General features: G+C 38.3%; 1 protein-coding gene across 8 annotated transcripts in view; it reads right to left on the bottom strand.

Moving 5' to 3' along the window:
• The window catches only part of NCOA1 (nuclear receptor coactivator 1), a 323,605-nt gene that overhangs the window by 60,728 nt on the left and 244,127 nt on the right, over positions 1-18,750 (bottom strand). For 6 of the 8 annotated variants that reach the window (XM_058164792.1, XM_058164789.1, XM_058164787.1 and 3 more), the window contains one exon: positions 3,881-3,975. The exons of the other annotated variants lie outside the window; for them this stretch is intronic. In XM_058164792.1, the coding sequence (XP_058020775.1) occupies positions 3,881-3,975 (95 nt within the window). The remainder of the gene's footprint in view (positions 1-3,880; positions 3,976-18,750) is intronic. 8 annotated transcript variants of the gene reach the window in all.

The following is an 18,750-nucleotide window of genomic DNA, read 5'->3' as shown; positions in this document are numbered from 1 at the left end:
GGTTTTAATCTGGCCTTTCATTGAATAAGCTTTTTAATGGTTATTTTAATATGTATATTTATTGTTTTAAATGAAGGCTGTACACCGCCCTGAGTCCTTCGGGAGAAGGGCGGTATAGAAGTTTGATAAATAAATAAATAAATAAATAAATATGGGCAAATGCATATTAGTTTAGTCGAACACTGCATGAACAGTGACACATCCACTTTATGTACTCTACTTACAGACCATGCTAACAAGAAGAAGTCTACATTTTTAGATTATACTGCCATCAAATCTGTGAAACTTCAGAACTGGCTCTCCCTCTACCACTTTCTTTGTGCTGCTCTTTGCTGCCCAAGGTGACTCTGCCAGAATATCTTGCCTAACCAGCATGTTTTCTTACAATGCTGCTATAAAGAAAGGAAATAATTGTTGGCATTGATGCTCCAGGATTAGCCACCAGATTGCACAGGTGACAACTCCCACGGTGGGTGATAATTTAGCCCATAATTTATCTCATAATTTGACTAACATTTGTCTTCCTATTATCATTCCTTTCGGTAATGATTATGCACATTTTAGATTTCAAGCTGAGGCTTTTTTTCCCTTTCCTTTCTGTAGAAGGCCAACTTGAGAGAGAGAAATCTGTTCTTCAGACATTTAAAATCAGAAGGCTCTCAATCTGGCTGGCCTAAAACAGAGTTCCCCAACTTTTCTGGCTTTGTGGCCCAGCTGAGGGGTGGGGGAAGGAGAGGAGATGGTTTCGCATGAGTGGTGGGGAAGCGCACACACACAGCTCCATTTGTGTGAGCGGAAGGACCTGGGGCCTGGTTCCGAATGGCCCGGGGTTGAGGACGCCTGGCCTAAAATATTCTTATACGAAAATGAAATGCTCAAAGGGCACAGTCTGCTAATTAGGATGGAGCACCTTTGAATTCATAAGAATGAAAGAAACAGTGGGATCGCTCAGTAGTGGGTTTCAAATCCCATCGTTACCAGTTCACTCGTGGACGTTCGTGCACGCGTTTGCTGCTTCTGCGCATGTGCAGAGATGTCCGGGCGGGTGGGTGGAGTTTCCCGCCGCCGCAGCTATCAGTTCGCCCGAACTGGGGCGAACCGGTAGTAACCCACCACTGGGATCGCTGTAAAAGTGGGACAAGGTAAAGTAGAATCTAACTAACACAAGGCATGGCAGATTTCTGATTGCTGTATATTTTTTAAACAGAATGGAGTGACTTCCCTTTGGTATAGTTGAGGGATGCCTAAGTGCTGCCTGAGTCATGCAGGGTTGAAGATGGTTTGGACCGCCCCTTCATCATTCAAACCAATATATGCCCAAACCCAACCACACACTTGGGCATTTCTATCAGCATTTGTTTCCCTTTTTAGTATTGCTTTTGCTAGGGAGACATAATTTATCTGGCTCTGCGCTCTTTTATTTTGTACTGGAAGAGTGGTTCCTTCTATATTAGCTGCTGGAAACAGGAAGTAATTTCAAACCAAGCCAATCCACTTTCCACAGCCTCCCCCCCCCCCCACAAAAATTAACCCATGGCTTGCAGTTTCACTGAGTCACAGCTGTCTGTTGCTAAGCAACAGGGTTTCTGCATTACATACTTTTGGGTGGAAAGTGCAGCTCACAGGTTCCTGTCTGAATTAAAATTCCGCCCCTTTAATTTTCAGCTGTTTTAGGACACTAACAGTCTCATCATAACAATTAAATGTGATATGATTTTTTAAAGTATTTGGGAAAGAGAAAGGTACATTAATAAATTATAAAGGACACAGCAGGTAAAGGGAAAAAAGTGAATAAACAGTTGAAAACAGTACTGAATGTAAATCAGTCTTAGTTAAGGTGGCCCATCTGACACTTATCTAACCTGAGATTGATAATAAGTAATCTATTTCCAGATATTAGGAATGGGACTAATTTTGCTGTTAAATGTAAAAATTCAAACATGCATGGTACAAGTGATTGGTGAGTAAGGAACGTGTATCACAAGAAATATCAAAATAAAGAAAATCTGAGTTCTTCCAAGAGATGACTCCCCTTCTCCGATGTGAATTTTGTTTCCAAATTTGTTAGCCTGAGGGTTTGTTGGAACATTGCATGCACCTGCTAGAACAGGGGTGACAAACTCATGGCCCATGGGTCAGATGCATCACGCGCTGGCCATGCCCACCCATTTTAGCAAAGGGGGGGGGAGTTGTGATACGTCACATGATGCCGTGATGATGTGAGTTTTGACACCCCTGTCCTAGAAGATGGTAAGTGGACAGAATGTGGTCTTACCTTTACCAGGAAATGTAGTATTGGTAAAACTGACTGCTAATTTAGCCTACACATTTTCCATATTTTAAAAAGTGTAAAATGAACAAAGCTATGATGGGCAGCAGAGGTCAGTTAGCCACTCTCGTAATGACCTATTATTTATTTATTTATTTATTTATTTATTTATTTATTTATTTACTTATTAATACCTTCCAATTCAAATATGGCATATAGATTTTTGAACCCTGACATATCGAAGTAATAAATTGTGAAGCGTAGGACAGAATGAAAGTAAATAAAGAAAAATAGATACGTTGTGTGACTGAAAAATTAGGAAACAGTGGAAGAAATATATCTATTCAGAGTGAATGTGGCTTGATTTTGTGGAGCAGGGTTAATGAATACATGCACAGAAGATAGTTTTATTTATGAATAAAAAGGATAAAAAGCATATAAGAAAATATACACTAATATCATCTGGGGTATTGTCAGTGTATATGAAAGCAGGAAATTCTACGTTAGCGATAGTTACATATTATGCCCCAGGAAATGGGGAAAATGAAAGAAGCAGAGACAATTATTTTCTTTTTTTAAAACTATGCAAAGTTCTGAATGAACACAACTTAGGAAAAGGATTATTCAACCAAGTGACATGAATGGATGAGGGAAATGAGACCAGAAATATAGAAAAAAAAATTATTAGGACTTTTAGAGATCAAGAATAATTGAGAATGTGACAGGTGACAGGAGACAACCTGCTTTGAAAGAGCTCTCTTTGTTTTGAAGCCAAATATTTTCCTTATACGTAAAAGCAATTAAAAACCACGACCATTTTACTGTTTGTGAAAAATGTTTGGGAGCATGAGTGAAAGCCACAAGAGGCGCTAAATGTGGGACAGAACAAAAACAAAACAAAAAAAGAACTATAGGAAAAGAAAGTAGACTCCTGTGAATCTGTGGCTTTTTCTCTCAGGGTGGCACAGGAATGTTAGTAGTAGTGGTAGCTTTGGAGACAGGCAGAAAGAAATCCCCCAGGAAAGATTGACTGACCAGCTGGAATGGGTTGGGCAGCAGACAAGAATCTGATGGTTGGTTCCAGAACTGGAGAAGTTGCTACAGAGTTCCTATAAGGAGTCATGGATGGCAGCTTTACTAATATTGCTAATCAGAAGAAACATAACTGGTTGCAATGGGAACTGGGTGCTACAGTCATGTAATGCTACATGAAATAGAGAAGTGAATAACCAATGCAAAAGAAATACTTTAAGGTAATAATAGGCACAGAATGAATGTGGATCAAAAATCCGTTTGTGACCACTGGGTTAAGTGGATGCTGCAATGGTCATAAGGGTGAAAAAATGGTCATATGTCACTTTTTTCAGTGCTGTTGTAATTTCAACCTCCCACTAAATGAATGATTGCAAGCCGAGGACTACAGTACCTATAATCCATTTCCCCAACATCTTTCTTTTAGTCTAATTAGTAATTTAGTCCCAACACGAAAGTTTCACAATTTCTTATGCTAAATACCCTTTCTACTTTCCAGCAAAATTTAAAGGAAAACTCTATTTTAAAAAAGTTGCATTAGAAATACTACGTGGAGCAGCTGTTTTCTTAAGCACATACCTCAAGAAGAAGAGGCCCAAGGGATTCCTTTTCAATCACTCCTTGGCTGCTGGATGAGATATCAGACTTCTGGACATCATCATCAGCTGTTTTTTCTACAATGTAGAAAAATACACTTTTGAGACAAAGAGAATTTACTTTCATTTTTGAGTACAACTTAACCATTCCAGAAAAAGTCTGTAGAGAAAGCATAACAAATGTTTAAATCATGTTTGCCAATAAGGTCAGAGACTAGAAATATGCCAAGAAAAAAGAGGGAAAAAAACCAAAGGGGCACTGTCTAGGAAGGAGGGGAAAACAAGGGCATTCATTTAAAGTCAGAGACAGTCCTTGTTTAAAAAGAGAAATGGAAGATCCCTTTTCTTTGAATTACTGAAGCAGGGTCAGTAATTAGGAAACTCATAAAAATTGGTCCACAAATAGGGAAAAGCAGGAGCCAGGAAGATCTTGGAACAACAGTTGGATTGACGATGTTCTCACAAAGAGCCAACTGTTGAGCTGCATGAAAGGGAATCCAGCATTATTTCATTCCAATGATTTTTGCTCATGCTGAGGATCTGATTGACCATTTAGTAGGAATGGAAACTAATCTCCTCTACAGCATTCCCAGCCTTTTGAGCTGTGCTGAATTAACATTCCCATTATTCAATAGCCATGTGGTATGGCTGTTGGGAATTATAATCCAACCCATCTGGAGGGGGTCTCTGGTTGGATAATGTTCTTCTAAAGATAGCTTCCTTCTGCAGTATGTAATTTAGCTCAAAAGCAATAACTCTCTGCAGGCAAATCACATGCTGTAGTTTCTTTCTTCTAGTGGCATATGATCAACTAACTTTCACAGACTAATCTGGGGAAATTATGCAAAGTGAAAAGAATACAGAGCTTCATCTGTAATTATGACATAGAAAGCCATCTGGATTGGGGATGGTTTTCAATGTTCTTCCAATTCTGTGATTCTGAGATCATAAAAAACACAACTATCTTAACTTCTGCTTTATTTTAGGGAATGCTGTACAAGCTGTGGAATAGACATGGGAAATGCAGTTTGGGTCCTGCATAAAACCTGTCCATGACTCAGGAGAACAGTCTAAAATAATGTTGCATACTGTGAACATCTCTGTTTTCATGCCAATTCCACTGAATTACTGCTCAGAATTATTGCCGTGATTTTCCATTCTGAATCTTTAATTGGGATATGGAATCCTTCTTCAAATTTAGCAAAATAGTTTCACACTGTACTTTCAGTTCTCTTATTCAAAACAATCAGCTGATAAAATGAAACACTACTACCTTCTCTACTGTGTCTAAAAATTATTCCCAGCCCTCTATTTCAAGAATGTAGTGTGGGCATTCAAAGTGTATTTTATGAAGCAAAATTATTAAAACATCCAAAAACAATGTATCTCCATCCTCCAAACTATCGATAAATCTTTATTAAATATATTCTATAGTTTCTCACATCAGATTTTGGGACTGAATTGATAATTTAACAAGTAATTCAGAAAATTCCACAATATGAAGTACCTCTTGAAATTCCAGTCTGGAGATCTGGGGACCCAGGAAGGATATTCTTTTATTTGAATGTGTAGGGGGGGGTCAACCTATTTTCCAAAGCACCAGAAGGTAAAACAAGAAACAATGGATGGAAAGTAATCAAGAGAGAAGCAATTTAGAAATTTCCTCAGAATGACAGCAGCCGAGTGGAAAGGCTTGCCTTCGGGGGTTGTGGGTGCTCCATCACTGGAGGCTTTTAAGAAGAGACTGGACAGCCACTTGTCTGGAATGGTATAGGATCTCCTGCTTAAGCAGAAGACCTCTAAGGTCAATTCAACTCTGACAAAAATGATGGTATTATTTCCACAGGGAAGACCTCCTTCCCATTGGAACTTGTTTTCTCAGACTTTAAGCAGTCAATGCTTTTTGGATAAATGATGAAGGCAGTGATGGTGAAACATGAAATTAAATGCATGTCTCCAATAAGTTTATGGTAATCATGTTATTTTATAAACAAAAACCCCAAAAACAAATCCAATGTACTTCCACAAAATGAGAAAGGGGAAGAGAAAATATTTTTAAAGAAAGAGCAGCAAAACGTTGCTTAACCTTGACAGTAATTTTCAACAGATCCAACCTTCCAAGGGGATGCTGCAAATGAAAGAATAAGTGTGTCAGTAGTGTTAACTGTGTATTTGCTGCTTTGCTTAAAAAGGGCAAGATGCAAAATCCAGGAGTCAGCTATAAAATGAGAGGAGCAGAAACTGATGGCACAAGCAGAAACCTGGAGGTGAATGGAATTAGGCCAGCATCAAGAGGGAAAATTCCAGGAAAGTGCTTGGAGTTTTCCCCCCCCCCTCTCCTGGACATTTTGAATTTTTAAAAAGTGATTTATACAAACTAAGTAAGTTCTATAGCTAGATTTTGAGGCAGCCAGAAACCTATCTATTAAAACCTATTTCAAATCACAAAGGTAGGATTAGAAGAGTGGTCTGCCTGCTTGTTTCCCAGTAGAAAGGTATGGCTATGAAAGTTGGACCATAAGAAAGGCTGAGTGCTGAATAATTGATGGATGCTTTTCAAGTGGGGTGCTGGAGAAGACTCTTGAGAGCCCCTTGGACTGCAGATAAAATCAGTCAAACCCTAAAGGAAATCAACCCTGACTGTTCTTTGGAAGGATAGATACTGAAGATGAAATTCAAATACTTTGGCCATCTAATGAGTAGAGGGGACTTGTTGAAAAAAACCTGATGTCAGAAAAGCTGAAGGCAAAAGGAGAAGGAGATGGCAGAGGATGAGATGGTTAGATAGAGTCACTGATGTAATGAACATGAATTTGGGCAAACTCCGGGAGACCGTGGAGAACACAGAGGCCTGGTGTGCTATGATCCATGGGATTGCAAAGATTCACACATGTCTTAGTGACTGAGCAATTGAGTTTTGCAATAAATTTAAATTACAGAACTCTCCATTCTCTCCTTAGTAGTTCTTTTCATTAATCTTGGGATCCAAAATTTAACCAAGTTTCTACTTCTCAAAGTGCAGCTTTTCCATAATGCAAAATTATAACTCGGGAATTCCTGATTAAGGTGCAAACATTTCCCAACCTTCTCTTCTAAGAGACCTCCTTCATTTCACATAGACCAACCAACTATTCAATCTCATTTTATTCAACTTTTCAGGTTGTATGAAAAAAGCTATACTATAAGAAGTTTGCTATATGCAAAAAATTAATGAGCCAACATTTTACGTCTTATCATGAAAAACTAGAATTGTGCCTCTAAAAATCTGAAATCCCTAAAATTTGTAAACGTTATCTGACTACTCTTTGAATCTGACAATAATCATTCATATTTCAATGTCCAATTATCTCTTTCCATAAACTGCACCTAACTCCCTTGTCTCAAAAATATTTGCATATTTAGAATCTGTGTCATCTCTCATAATGGAGAGTGGGCAGGAGACACACATAAAAGTTGTAGATAGCAAACTATATAGTTGAAGACAGGCAGCAGACATTCAAGTGATTGTGCATGATGAAGTTGGAATTAACAAGAGGGCAGAAATCAGAAAAGCAGTTCATTAAGTAAAACAAAGGCATAATGCTAGTAAAAAGTTGGAAGTCAGGAAAGCAGTCTACAAAGTTAAGTGTCAGACGACTGGAAAAAGAACAAGCAGTCATGCAAAGATGCTGCTTCTGCACTGATCCATAGCAAATGGAGCTTTTAAATAAACCAGCTAGAAATACATCCACACCCAGTCTAGAAAACTCTTTATTAGTCTACATTTCTGACAAGCACTGTTTCTTATTCAGAGTTCGCTGAGTAGCCATCAACTTCAATTCACTTAACTTAACATCACTAAACTATTACAAGGAACCCCAAGTTCTCTTTATAAGGGAGCAAAAGAAATGCCATCCTCCAAGCATGGCTACTGTTGGCTGAGGAGCCATAGTTCCTTGTGCTTGAATTAATGTTCATTGGTTCCAATTATTCCCCCACCCGCCCCCCGCCCCCATGTTATGTTTCATGGTGTGAATATAATTTTCTGTAAAGACTAAAGCTCATAAAGTTATCTTTAACCATCCAGTTTTTACATGTTACTATCACCCCCCTCCCCGCAAAAAAACCCCCCAAAAAACAAAAAAACAAAAACCCAACCCAAACACACAGAAAAAAGCTTTCATTGATACTAATAGGAGATAGTTTTCTACATGAGTAAATGACTTTCCAGGGAGATTTCCCCCAAAGCATATGTGGCAATTATATTTTTAAAAATGCTTCATGGGCCCACTGAAAGTTCTTCTGTTACTTAATTGTATGTGAGAGGGAGGATAATCAAGGAACTTTCTAATGGGAAAAGGAATTGTCCTTGCTCTCCCTGTGTGTTGTAACAATCCAAATACTCTCCTGCATGAATTAAGATTATGAAAAAAGCCCTTCCTTTGGCATCTTTGTCCATTCTTGAGAATACCATGTCCTTGCATTGCTTCTTCTCTTTTTAAAGTTGCTTTGTAAAAGAAAGCTTAAACACTGATTCCTATACACCTATTGTACATATATATGTTCATGCTTAAAGCCCTGTTCTGTTCATAGGGGGAAAAATACAGCTTCATTAAGCTGGACTGACATGCCAGAAAACAAACTGGCAAATACTTTCTTCCAATTCCAAGTCATGGAAAAATTATACTTATATGTGACTTTAAGCACAGAAGTTGGCAACTAATGTCAGTCTTAGGAAAGGAGAGAAATATTATTAGGTACTGTGCTGCAGAGTCTATATGAAATTAAGATTACATAGTATCTAATCTCATTAATTAATTTGGGTCATTTTTACTTCAAGTGCAAAAACTTTAGAAGGTGTTAGGTGTTACATGCATGAGTAATCTTAGCACATATATAGAATACTTCAATCACTCCAGGTGATTCAAGGTAGACCAATATTATCTCCACTTGCAGGGAAAATATGCTGCATGCTAATACTGTTGTATCTAATAACCGCTGTACTAAGCTCAGAAAAGTTTACTGACAACCTATTGCTTAGAAAATGCTTTGTGACTAAGAGCCAGTTACTTTTCTGCAAAGCTGCTATAAACTGCTATATACATGTAATGTAGCATATGCAAATATTATGCACAGCTGTGTCCTAGATACTCAGGATACACCTAGCCAGCTTCTGAATTCGGCTCACAGCAGACATTGGCACCAGATACACAGCAGTATGGCAGAGAAGACTGAGTGGTCCACCTCCATCTGCTGAGCCCAGTAGTCTGGACCTCTGGCACAAGGAAAATATATATATATTTTCTATATATAGTTTCATGTCAAGTGGGCTTAAGGTAGGGCAGCCCATTTGGTCAAATATTTTTCACAATCAGCAGATTCTATAAACCTGTTCATAGAATCTAACCCAAAAGAATCTCCATAGATATTCATACTCAGCTACTCATCACAAAGAAAACCAGCCTGTGATAGTTCTCTTCCAAAGGTTGATTCCCCCCCCCCCCCACAAATATAATGATCTATCAAATCCCTTAAATCTTGCTTGAAGTGGTACAGTCCAGATACATGTTTATTAGCTTTTCTGCTGTTCTAGGAGGCAGAGCAATAACAGAAAAAAACCTACAGTTGCAGAACAAGCAATAGCTGGAAGCTTCTAATACTCTGGGCAATCTTGGGAAGCAGCCAAATATGAATAGAATTTTCAAGTGTATGTTTTAAATCAACAGATAGGAGATAAGAGAAAATGGTAAGAAATGTAAAACAATAAAATGCAGCTGACCATTTGAAACAGACCCTGCATGCATGAGATTCCATATGTTCTAACAGCAACATACCTCCACCATAGCACCCTGCCTATCTCTTCATTCAGAGAATGGCCATAGTCCAGTACAGACTCTTACTAAGCAGCTACGAAGGCAACAGGACACAACTGAATGCCTCTCCATCATTGCAAAGCTTTAATTTTAGCTACCTAAAATATAATGTAACAGTTTGTGATGTGTTCAGGTGATCGAGACCTTGACACTACAATGATAGTCATTAGCAGCTAATAAAGAATCAGTGTAGCATAACACCTAGGAAAGAACAATTGCCAGAAAGACAAAGGAATAAACTGAGGTATGTTTTTATTCCATAACATAGTTCTCACAAACATAAGGTGAAGTAGCCACCTGCTTTGAGATTAGATAACTACAGGGAGGAAGGGTTTACAGGTATATTTAGTGTACATTTTGCTAGTGGGCTGAGTTAGGGTAGAGGACATAAGTTGCTATGTGGAAATTTTTGTGCTATCAAACAGCCTGCAGGAAAAATCCCAATGAGCTATGTTTTCATAGTGTTTGTTAGACTTTTATTATTAAAGTATCTATTTTATATGTAAGTCACCTGAATCTACTGTAACTTGAACAAAGGCTATAAACAATCCAATAATGCAATTCATCAGCATCATCAGCAATTCATCAGCACAGGTGAGTCCCCCCCCCCTTGGAGTTATATAATCTCAAGGCAGGTAGATTACTCCATCTGCTGTGTAGGAGAACTAGGTCATAGAATAAGAATTCATCATATTGGATGGCACGTATTCTGGTTCCTCAACCTATTTTCTTTCTCTTGCTGTTATGCTGCTTTTTCTCCTCTTCTTTTCAAATCAAGTCCAACCAAAATATTCTAACTTTTAATAGATGTAACTTTCCTATTCTACTCACAAATCCTAGGAGAAGAGAAGAATGTATTGAAGAAGCCTTGACTTTCAATTACGATCCTAAGAGATTGTACTCAATTCTACTGCCAGGGCTCATGGACTGAAATGCACAAGCGGGATTGATGTACCAGTAAATGACATACAGCTAAGGCCTCAGGGCAATTTTTTTCCTTCTAGAAGGAAAAAAAATGCCCAAGGACTCTTAGCAGAAATTCTGTGCTTTTTATTGCATTGTCACCATTTGACATATTAGAGCTTCCACAAATCTGCCTCCGAGATGCCCTGCAGCTCTTGGACTTCCATAGGAAATGAGATAAAATCTATGTGATGATTCATTTGGTCAACAGGTAAAAACAGAACTGCCTACATCTATATTTCTATTGAAGTTTCTCCTTTATTCTTCATTTATTAGCAAACAGCGCCATAGCATTTTTGAATAAATGATTTTATGATCTTTAACTTCTGAAGTATTTTTTTTCTCACTCCACTGTCTTTTCTTCAGCCAAATATATTCTGGTTGTATTTCTTTGTATGATCTTTATACAATGTTAGAACTGTTTTAAGGAACAGTCATTAGACATTAGGGCATGTTCCCCATCTTGTTCAGTAGCAGAAGCATGAGGCATTTTCTCCACGTTATTTCTAGTCCTTATCAACAAGAGGAGCTAAGAAAGCTGACCCTTAGATGCAAGGTCTGTACTGTGTCACAGAAGCTCTGGCTCTTCTCTGTGAAGACACTGCTTGAATTGACTGCTTGAATTGCTTGACATTGGCTATAAAGTACTGAAAACATGATATGCTTAAAGATTTGGGTTCTCACAGGGATACAGAGGTAGTCATATTTTTTCCATATTTTTATCCTTTCTAGGGGCCCTTTGTACTCCTGAGAGTTAGGGGATCCTCTGGACCAATGTCTGGGGAGTAGGAACAACTTCTAGTGGAAGGAAACTGTTTACAAAGGCTTGAGATCAAATGAATCCCCTGAAACAAGATATTCCATAAATTAGTAGCAGATAACGAAGCAAAGCCTATTCTGAGCAGATATTCTTAAGCCATAAAGGTAAAGGTAAAGGTAAAGGTTCCCCTTGTGCATGTGTGCTAGTCATTCCCGACTCTAGGGGATGATGCTCATCTCCATTTCAAAGCCTCCATCATGTGGCCAGCATCACTAAATGCCAAAGGCGCACGGAACGCTGTTACCTTCCCACCAAAGGTGGTCCCTATTTTTCTACTTGCATTTTTTACGTGCTTTCAAACTGCTAGGTTGGCAGAAGCTGGGACAAGTAACGGAAGCTCACTCCATTACACGGCACTAGGGATTCGAACCGCTGAACTGCCGACCTTTCAATCAACAAGCTCAGTGTCTTAGTCACTGAGCCACTGTGTCCCTATATCTTAAACCATAATAGCACAAAATATACCCTCAACTTAATTTATAGGATTATTTACATTGTATGAGATGGAAGGAACTGTATCTTGTGCAACACATTCCTCCAATTGGAGAGATAATGACAAAACCTTATATCACACAGAGTCTAACACTGTTTTACTGACAAAACCAAAGATTAATGATTCTATGATAGATCAAAGGATTCACATTCCCCCCCCCCTTATACTTTCCTCATTAAACTGGAAGCTCAGAGTCTAGTGTTCTGTGTATCTCAGAACAGCACTTGTAGAGTTTAAGTACACTCCTCAGCACAATATTTTGCAAGAGAATAGCCAGAGACAGTTGCTATTACGTTATTAAGCATTATGTTTGGAAATCAAGCAACTTTTCATACTGCACTAGTCTCTTATGAAACTAAAAAGGCTGGGTATATGAACAGTTACAGAAAAAATTATGTAGCATTGGCCAAATGTAAACTAGAGTGCACTGGCTGCCTACTGATATATTACTTCTAAAGAACTATGGATCTAACTGAATTCCCACTTTTTTGATGTCATTTTTCTCTAGCTGGGTAGTTTTCCACTTCATCAAAACCCAGTCCTGAAAAAGCTTTTCCAGTTGTGCCCTCAACGACACATACAATTGCCCTAATCTTGAGAGACATTACAATAAATCACAAGATATTACGCAGAAGGCTAACTGAGAGGCAGCACTAGCTTTAAATGTCAGAGTCAAAGCACAAATGCTTTTATGTTCATGTCCTTTGATCCTTCCTCCATTGACTGGTCAGATATAACTAGAGTGTCATAATATGGCTTCAGTAAATTAGGTTTTTCTCCTTTATAATGATCACTTTAGCCCTTCAACTTTACGCCTCTAAGGGACATGAACTTGAAAGATCAAATTTTCATCCGGCCAGACTACTGCATTCAAATTAACATAGTGGGTGTTAGCCAAAGAGTAGCTGGTTTTATTTCAAAGCTCAGTCACTTCAATTCTATCTGTTCTTTCATTATTGCTTCTGGTTCTGATAAGAGAACACCCAAGTCATATAAACATGCAATTCAACTGGCTTCCAAAGTTAAATCAATGTCATCTCTGATTATTGTATTTTCACTCTAACTGGCCATAATCCCTATAAATTTTTTCTGTATAATCTGATATAGAAGAATTAAAAAAATGTTTGAGAACATATATGTGTTTGTGTGTGTGTGTGTGTGTGTGTGTACACATACACACACATATCCATATATACACACACACTAGGAATACAACAGAAGAATCTTTTAATTTTTGTCCAACCCCTAGAAGGAAAAAAGTCAGCTGGTTCAGCTTTCTGTAAATTAGTTAAGCCCAAGAAATTTAAAAGAAAACCAGCAAAAACATTTGACTTGAAATGAAAGAGATAGGCAATGAAAACTGTTGTGCTTAGTCTAAAAAACTAGGAATTCTTCAACCCCTTTGCCTTTCTCCATATTAATTTTCCTTACGTTAAGAATCTAAGAAGATTCTTCACTCTAAAATTATATTTTTACAAAATTTTAAAAAATCACTAAACTATACTTAGTCTCTCCAATTGTGAAAGTGTAAGATTCCCAACAAACCTGGGCATGCAGTTTATAGAAAACGAAGTATAGAATTCTATTAACTTCTATTGATTTCAGTATTCCACTTATTTATTCATTCTATTTGTAACCATAACATAATATCTGCAGCAGAGCTCTCCTCTGATTAATCTCTGAAAGCCTACTAATCTTGATAGCTGTATCCATCCCTCCACTTCCATATTCAAAGACAGGTCTTAATTACCATTTGCTATAGAACAACACTGGAAGAGGGTTACTACTTCAAGTGCACAAGCCTTCTAAATATACCAGTAGGGACATTCTGAGATATTGATTGTAGGATTAGATGAGCTTTTGTCCTGAGCCAGTAGGATTCTTGCTATTATGTTCTTTACCGTTTTATAATATTTATTCTATTTCTTATCTTATAAATCCACTTCTCTCCCTCATTTTTGTAATTTACTCAGTTGAAGATTTGTTGATGCATAATTCAGTGTGCCTGCTGCATCTCCCAAAAATACCACTTTAATCTTATGTTCGCTATGATACATATTCATATGCAAATCCATATACAAATATGAACAAGAAAATATAGTAACAGAGATCAAAGGTAGAAGAAGAAAACAAGAGTGCTTCTTCTTATGTCCAAACTCAAGGAAAAAATAGCAGGAGTAACTAGGGGCAAAGCTAACAGCATGGCCCCATTCTTCTTCTTCATGTGAGAATTTCTCAGTCAAATAATACATTAAGAGAATTTCCATATATCCCCTGGAAATAGTACTGAACCATTTCTCGAGCAGGAACCAGCCCAGATGGTTGCTAAAGGCTTTCTTGAAAGTTCTGGCATAAAATAATCCAGGGTAGGAATGAGTGAAAGTTGAAAAACTCCTGGTTTAAATATAATTTAGCAATACAGTCGCTATTACGTCAATGCCCTCTATTTAATAGAACGATATTCCATCAGTTTATCTCATAGGGAAGCGCTGCATTGAAATGAATTACACAGAAGCATTGCTCAGCTGCTTTGATTCTTTTCAATAAATTCGTAAAAATCAAAAACTGTGTCCAAGTAAGAATAGCTCTGGAATGCCATATTTTGTGCTCACAAAAGGATTATATACTAGCATAGTCTAATCATAAATCTGCAAAAACTGCACAGGCCTCGGAGGAAGAAAAAAGAGAGGTATTTACGTTGTTCATTTATAGTCTCCCCTTTGGCTTATTCTATATTTAACTGTCAAATAGATTGAAACTGTCAGCAGAGGTATTAAAATTGTATTGACTTGCTTTAGACGAGGAAGGGCTATATAAAATAAACACATGCAGAGAAAAGTGCCCAGTGTTGTTGCAAAGAAGCATTTTATGGCAATGAATGGAGTCTGTATCTGAAACCAATTCATGATAGAATCCAAATTCAAAGGTGGAGACAGGGAGACTAGTTTTATAGATGAAAGCAGCAAGCCAGCTCTACTGTATTAAAATAAAGAGGTGGAAGAATTTGTCAGCTCACTGGAATTCATGACCCAGAGAAATTTTTTTACAGCTCATTTACAGGGGACTTACAGTGCTGCAGCATGCTGGAAAAGCCTCTGATATAATCAGTGGGCTCCAGGTGGGTGGCCTGTGAGTTCATAAGTTAGGACACTCAACAACATTTTAGCAAGCACCAATGTGGGGACAAAGAACTTATGTGACCAAATGAAAGTAGTTCATGTAGAGACAATACCTTTTGTTCATCAATATAAATGTGGGTGACTGAAAGAGAAAAGCAATAAAAGCCAGTAAGAAATATTCCTGCTACTGCCACGAGATCTGGTTTCCTGTAATGACCAAGCATAAATCCAAACAGAGAAATAAAGAAGAGATAAGGGGACTCAGAAGAGAAAACTAACCTAGAGAGGCATTGGTTCTGGATCCTATTACACAGAGCTTCAACTACTAAATGATCTTCTGAATCTGACAGACCTGAAACTGGAGCCTAAAAGGGGCTGAGTGAATCCTCAGCCCAGAGTAACCCCACTTTCCCATGGGACCTGTCCAGGGTTCTGAAGAATCAGTCAAACTTGTTTTTGAGAATGGCCTCTACTTGGTGATGCTGTGCCCTTACTACCTGCTTCATGTCATTGCGCTACTTGATTTCTCAGTATTTACTGAAAGGATAGATTGTCTTTTTAGGTCAGTGACACATTTGAAATTCTGAGAGCATGAAGTGGTGTATTCATATAATAGCTGTCATACACAAAACATATTTTTAGAAGAACGCGAACTAGTCCATCAGGATGTTCTATAATCCTGCATGGTTTCTCTAGATTCCATAATAATTCCTGCAGGTGAATATGATATATCAGCTCATGTTCTGCCACATAGGTTTACCTCTAAATTTATCACTGCTATTTAAAAAAAATACATTTCAACACTGAGCATCTGATTGTATCATGGGAGATGTCTGGGACAATGTCTACTCCTCCAAATCCTACATTTCTCAATTCTGTTTAGTTTTATTTTATTTGCTCAATTTCTATGGCTGCCTGTCTCAGTCAGTGACTCCTGTGAATCCATCTCACTCTAATCAACATGGAAAGCAGGGGTGAAATGCTCCCGGTTCGCACCGGCTCTCCCGATTAGGTAGCGATGGCAGCTGCTGGTTCGGAGGACCGGTAGCAAAAATCCCTGGCCCCGCCCCCCTGCTTCTGCTGAGCTGCACCATCAGCAGAGGTTGGGTTTTTTTTACTTTTAAAAGTTTTTCTTCAGCTGAAAACATATCTTTAAAAGTAAAAAAAAAAACTCTGATGATCGCGGGGCTGAGCAGAGATCATCAGAACACTTTAAAAGTTTTTTTAAAAAAAACCTCTTTAGCCGAAGGGGGAAAAAAGGAAAAAAAGGGGGGGCTTTAAAAGGCTCCTCTGGCCATCCCAGATGAGTTCCTCATCACCAGAACCTTAAAAAACATGTTTTCTACATGTTAAAACAATTATTTTAAGAGGTTCTGGGCTGCTATGAGGGAACTTCAGCTGAGATCGTCAGAGGAGCTTTTTAAAACTTTTTTCCCTCTGGCAATTCCAGAGGAGTTTCCTGATCCTAGCAGGCTTTTAAACTCACTTTTTAACAGCCCCCACTTACAAGAGCCCCCACCCATGCCCACCCAATGCCCCTCCTCACTTACCTATAATTACTGCTCTTTCGGGCTGGCAACACTATGCTTTCTTCAGCTACTGAAGGAAAAAAAAAGCTTGCTTTGACTTCCTGCTTTGCTGGCTGAGGAACTCTGGGATTTGAAGTCCACAATAAAATAAAATAAAATAAAATAAAATAAAATAAAATAATAAAATAAAATATTTGTGCAGCTTTCTGAGATTTGGTGTGTTCCTGTAGTGTTTCACTCTAACTAGACAAACACACAAAATCTCACAAAGCTGTATGTGGCATTTTGTGTGTGTGTGTCAGTTGTGGTGTGTGTGTGTAAAATGTGACAGTGTGAGGTTCCTGCTTGTTACAGGGGCCATTTTGGGTGAAGTGCAGCTGCTTTTACATTGTGTGTGAGTCAGTTGTGTTGTGTTGTGTTGTGTTGTGTGTGTGTAAAGTGTGAAAGTTGGTTTTTGGTACCTCTTATTGTTTTGTATACTTCGTTAATTATTTTTATTATTTATTGTTATTGGCCATGCCCACCCAGTCATCTGACCACCAAGCCACGCCCACCAATTAAGCCACGCTCACAGAACCGGTAGGGAAAATTTTTAGATTTCACCCCTGATGGAAAGTTTCTTGAAGCATTCTTAAATTCCAAATCTGGTCCCTTCAAGATACATTCCATTCTCTCTAGAACTCAACTGCTAAAACTAGCCATCCATTTGACTGGATGATTTACAACTAGTAACCCGATAAAGCATCCAGTTTGAGTATCTATTCATTTCCAAACCATTCCTCAAATTGTAAGTCTATACTGTAACTTCTTTAAATATTCCCCTTCCTGTTACCTCCAGTGCTTGAAATCTTGCCAACTTCTGGACACTTTTAAAGTGGGATGAAAAACAATATGATGAGATTTCCCTTATTGGTTTTATCCAGAACATGAAACTGCTGAGTACTTTTTAAAGAGTGCATTGATTCGTACAATTTTTGATCTCCCTTAGACTAAAAGGATAGAGTGGAACTCCTTTAAAATTCAATATGGCTAAACTGATGAGATCAGCTTTCGGCTGACAACCAAGCTTTGGTGAGATCACCATCTAATTTTAGGTATGACATAGTCTTTTGTGTTACTAAATGTTAGAATGAACATTTATTTCAAATCATTTATTTCATTTAAAATTAGGAAAAACTGACCGAATGAGCTGCTCAACAGTGAAATAGGCTGCATTGAAAGCAGTAGGTCTTCATTTGTAAGCAGAAGCTGGGACAGTGTTCTATTAAGATAGTAGTAATACTATCACCCATAGCAATCAACCAGCCATCCCAGTATTCAATCAAGTACCCATCCCCCTACCACCCATTCAACCAACCATCTTACCAGCCATTCAACCAACAGCCATCCAACCAACAATCCAACCAGCCATCCAAACAACCATCCAAGCAGCCATCCAAACAGCCATTCAAACAGCCATCCAAACAGCCACCCCACAATCCACCCAACCAGCCATCCAAACAACCAGCCATCCAAACAACCAAACTACCATCCAACTATCTATACAACCATCTGTTGTACACAACCCCCAACCTACTAACATCTAAAACTAGGTATGCACGCCCCTTACCTCTTCAACACCAATCACTTCAGATCTCAAATGCAAATTGATAAATGCAAGAAGCATAGTCAACACATTACCTGAATTTATCCTCTTATTACATTTGATATCATTTTTGTTTGTGAAACATGGCTGAACTCATCCCTTCCTGACTCTATTATCTCAGACAAAGAATATCAAGTCTATCGATCAGATCGTGAAAACCGAAGAGGTGGTGGAGTGGCTATCTTTTACAAAAAGTCACTGAATCTAAAAAATATCCAAGTAGCACATACTCTTCCTGAAACTATAGTATGCGACCTATCCCTTGACACTACTCTTCGATTCTTACTATGCTACAGAGCCCCTGGCTATGACATTACCCATGCAAATATGCTAACCTCAATGCTAACATGGGCTACTTCTTGCCCATATCCTCTCATCTTCCTGGGTGACCTAAATCTACCTCTCATTAACTGGACAACTAATGAATGTTCA

Source organism: Ahaetulla prasina, chromosome 1, assembly GCF_028640845.1.
Source record: "Ahaetulla prasina isolate Xishuangbanna chromosome 1, ASM2864084v1, whole genome shotgun sequence".
Classification (NCBI taxonomy): domain Eukaryota; kingdom Metazoa; phylum Chordata; class Lepidosauria; order Squamata; family Colubridae; genus Ahaetulla; species Ahaetulla prasina.
Note: the sequence above shows the minus strand (reverse complement) of the source record. Positions and strands in the feature narration are given on the sequence as shown.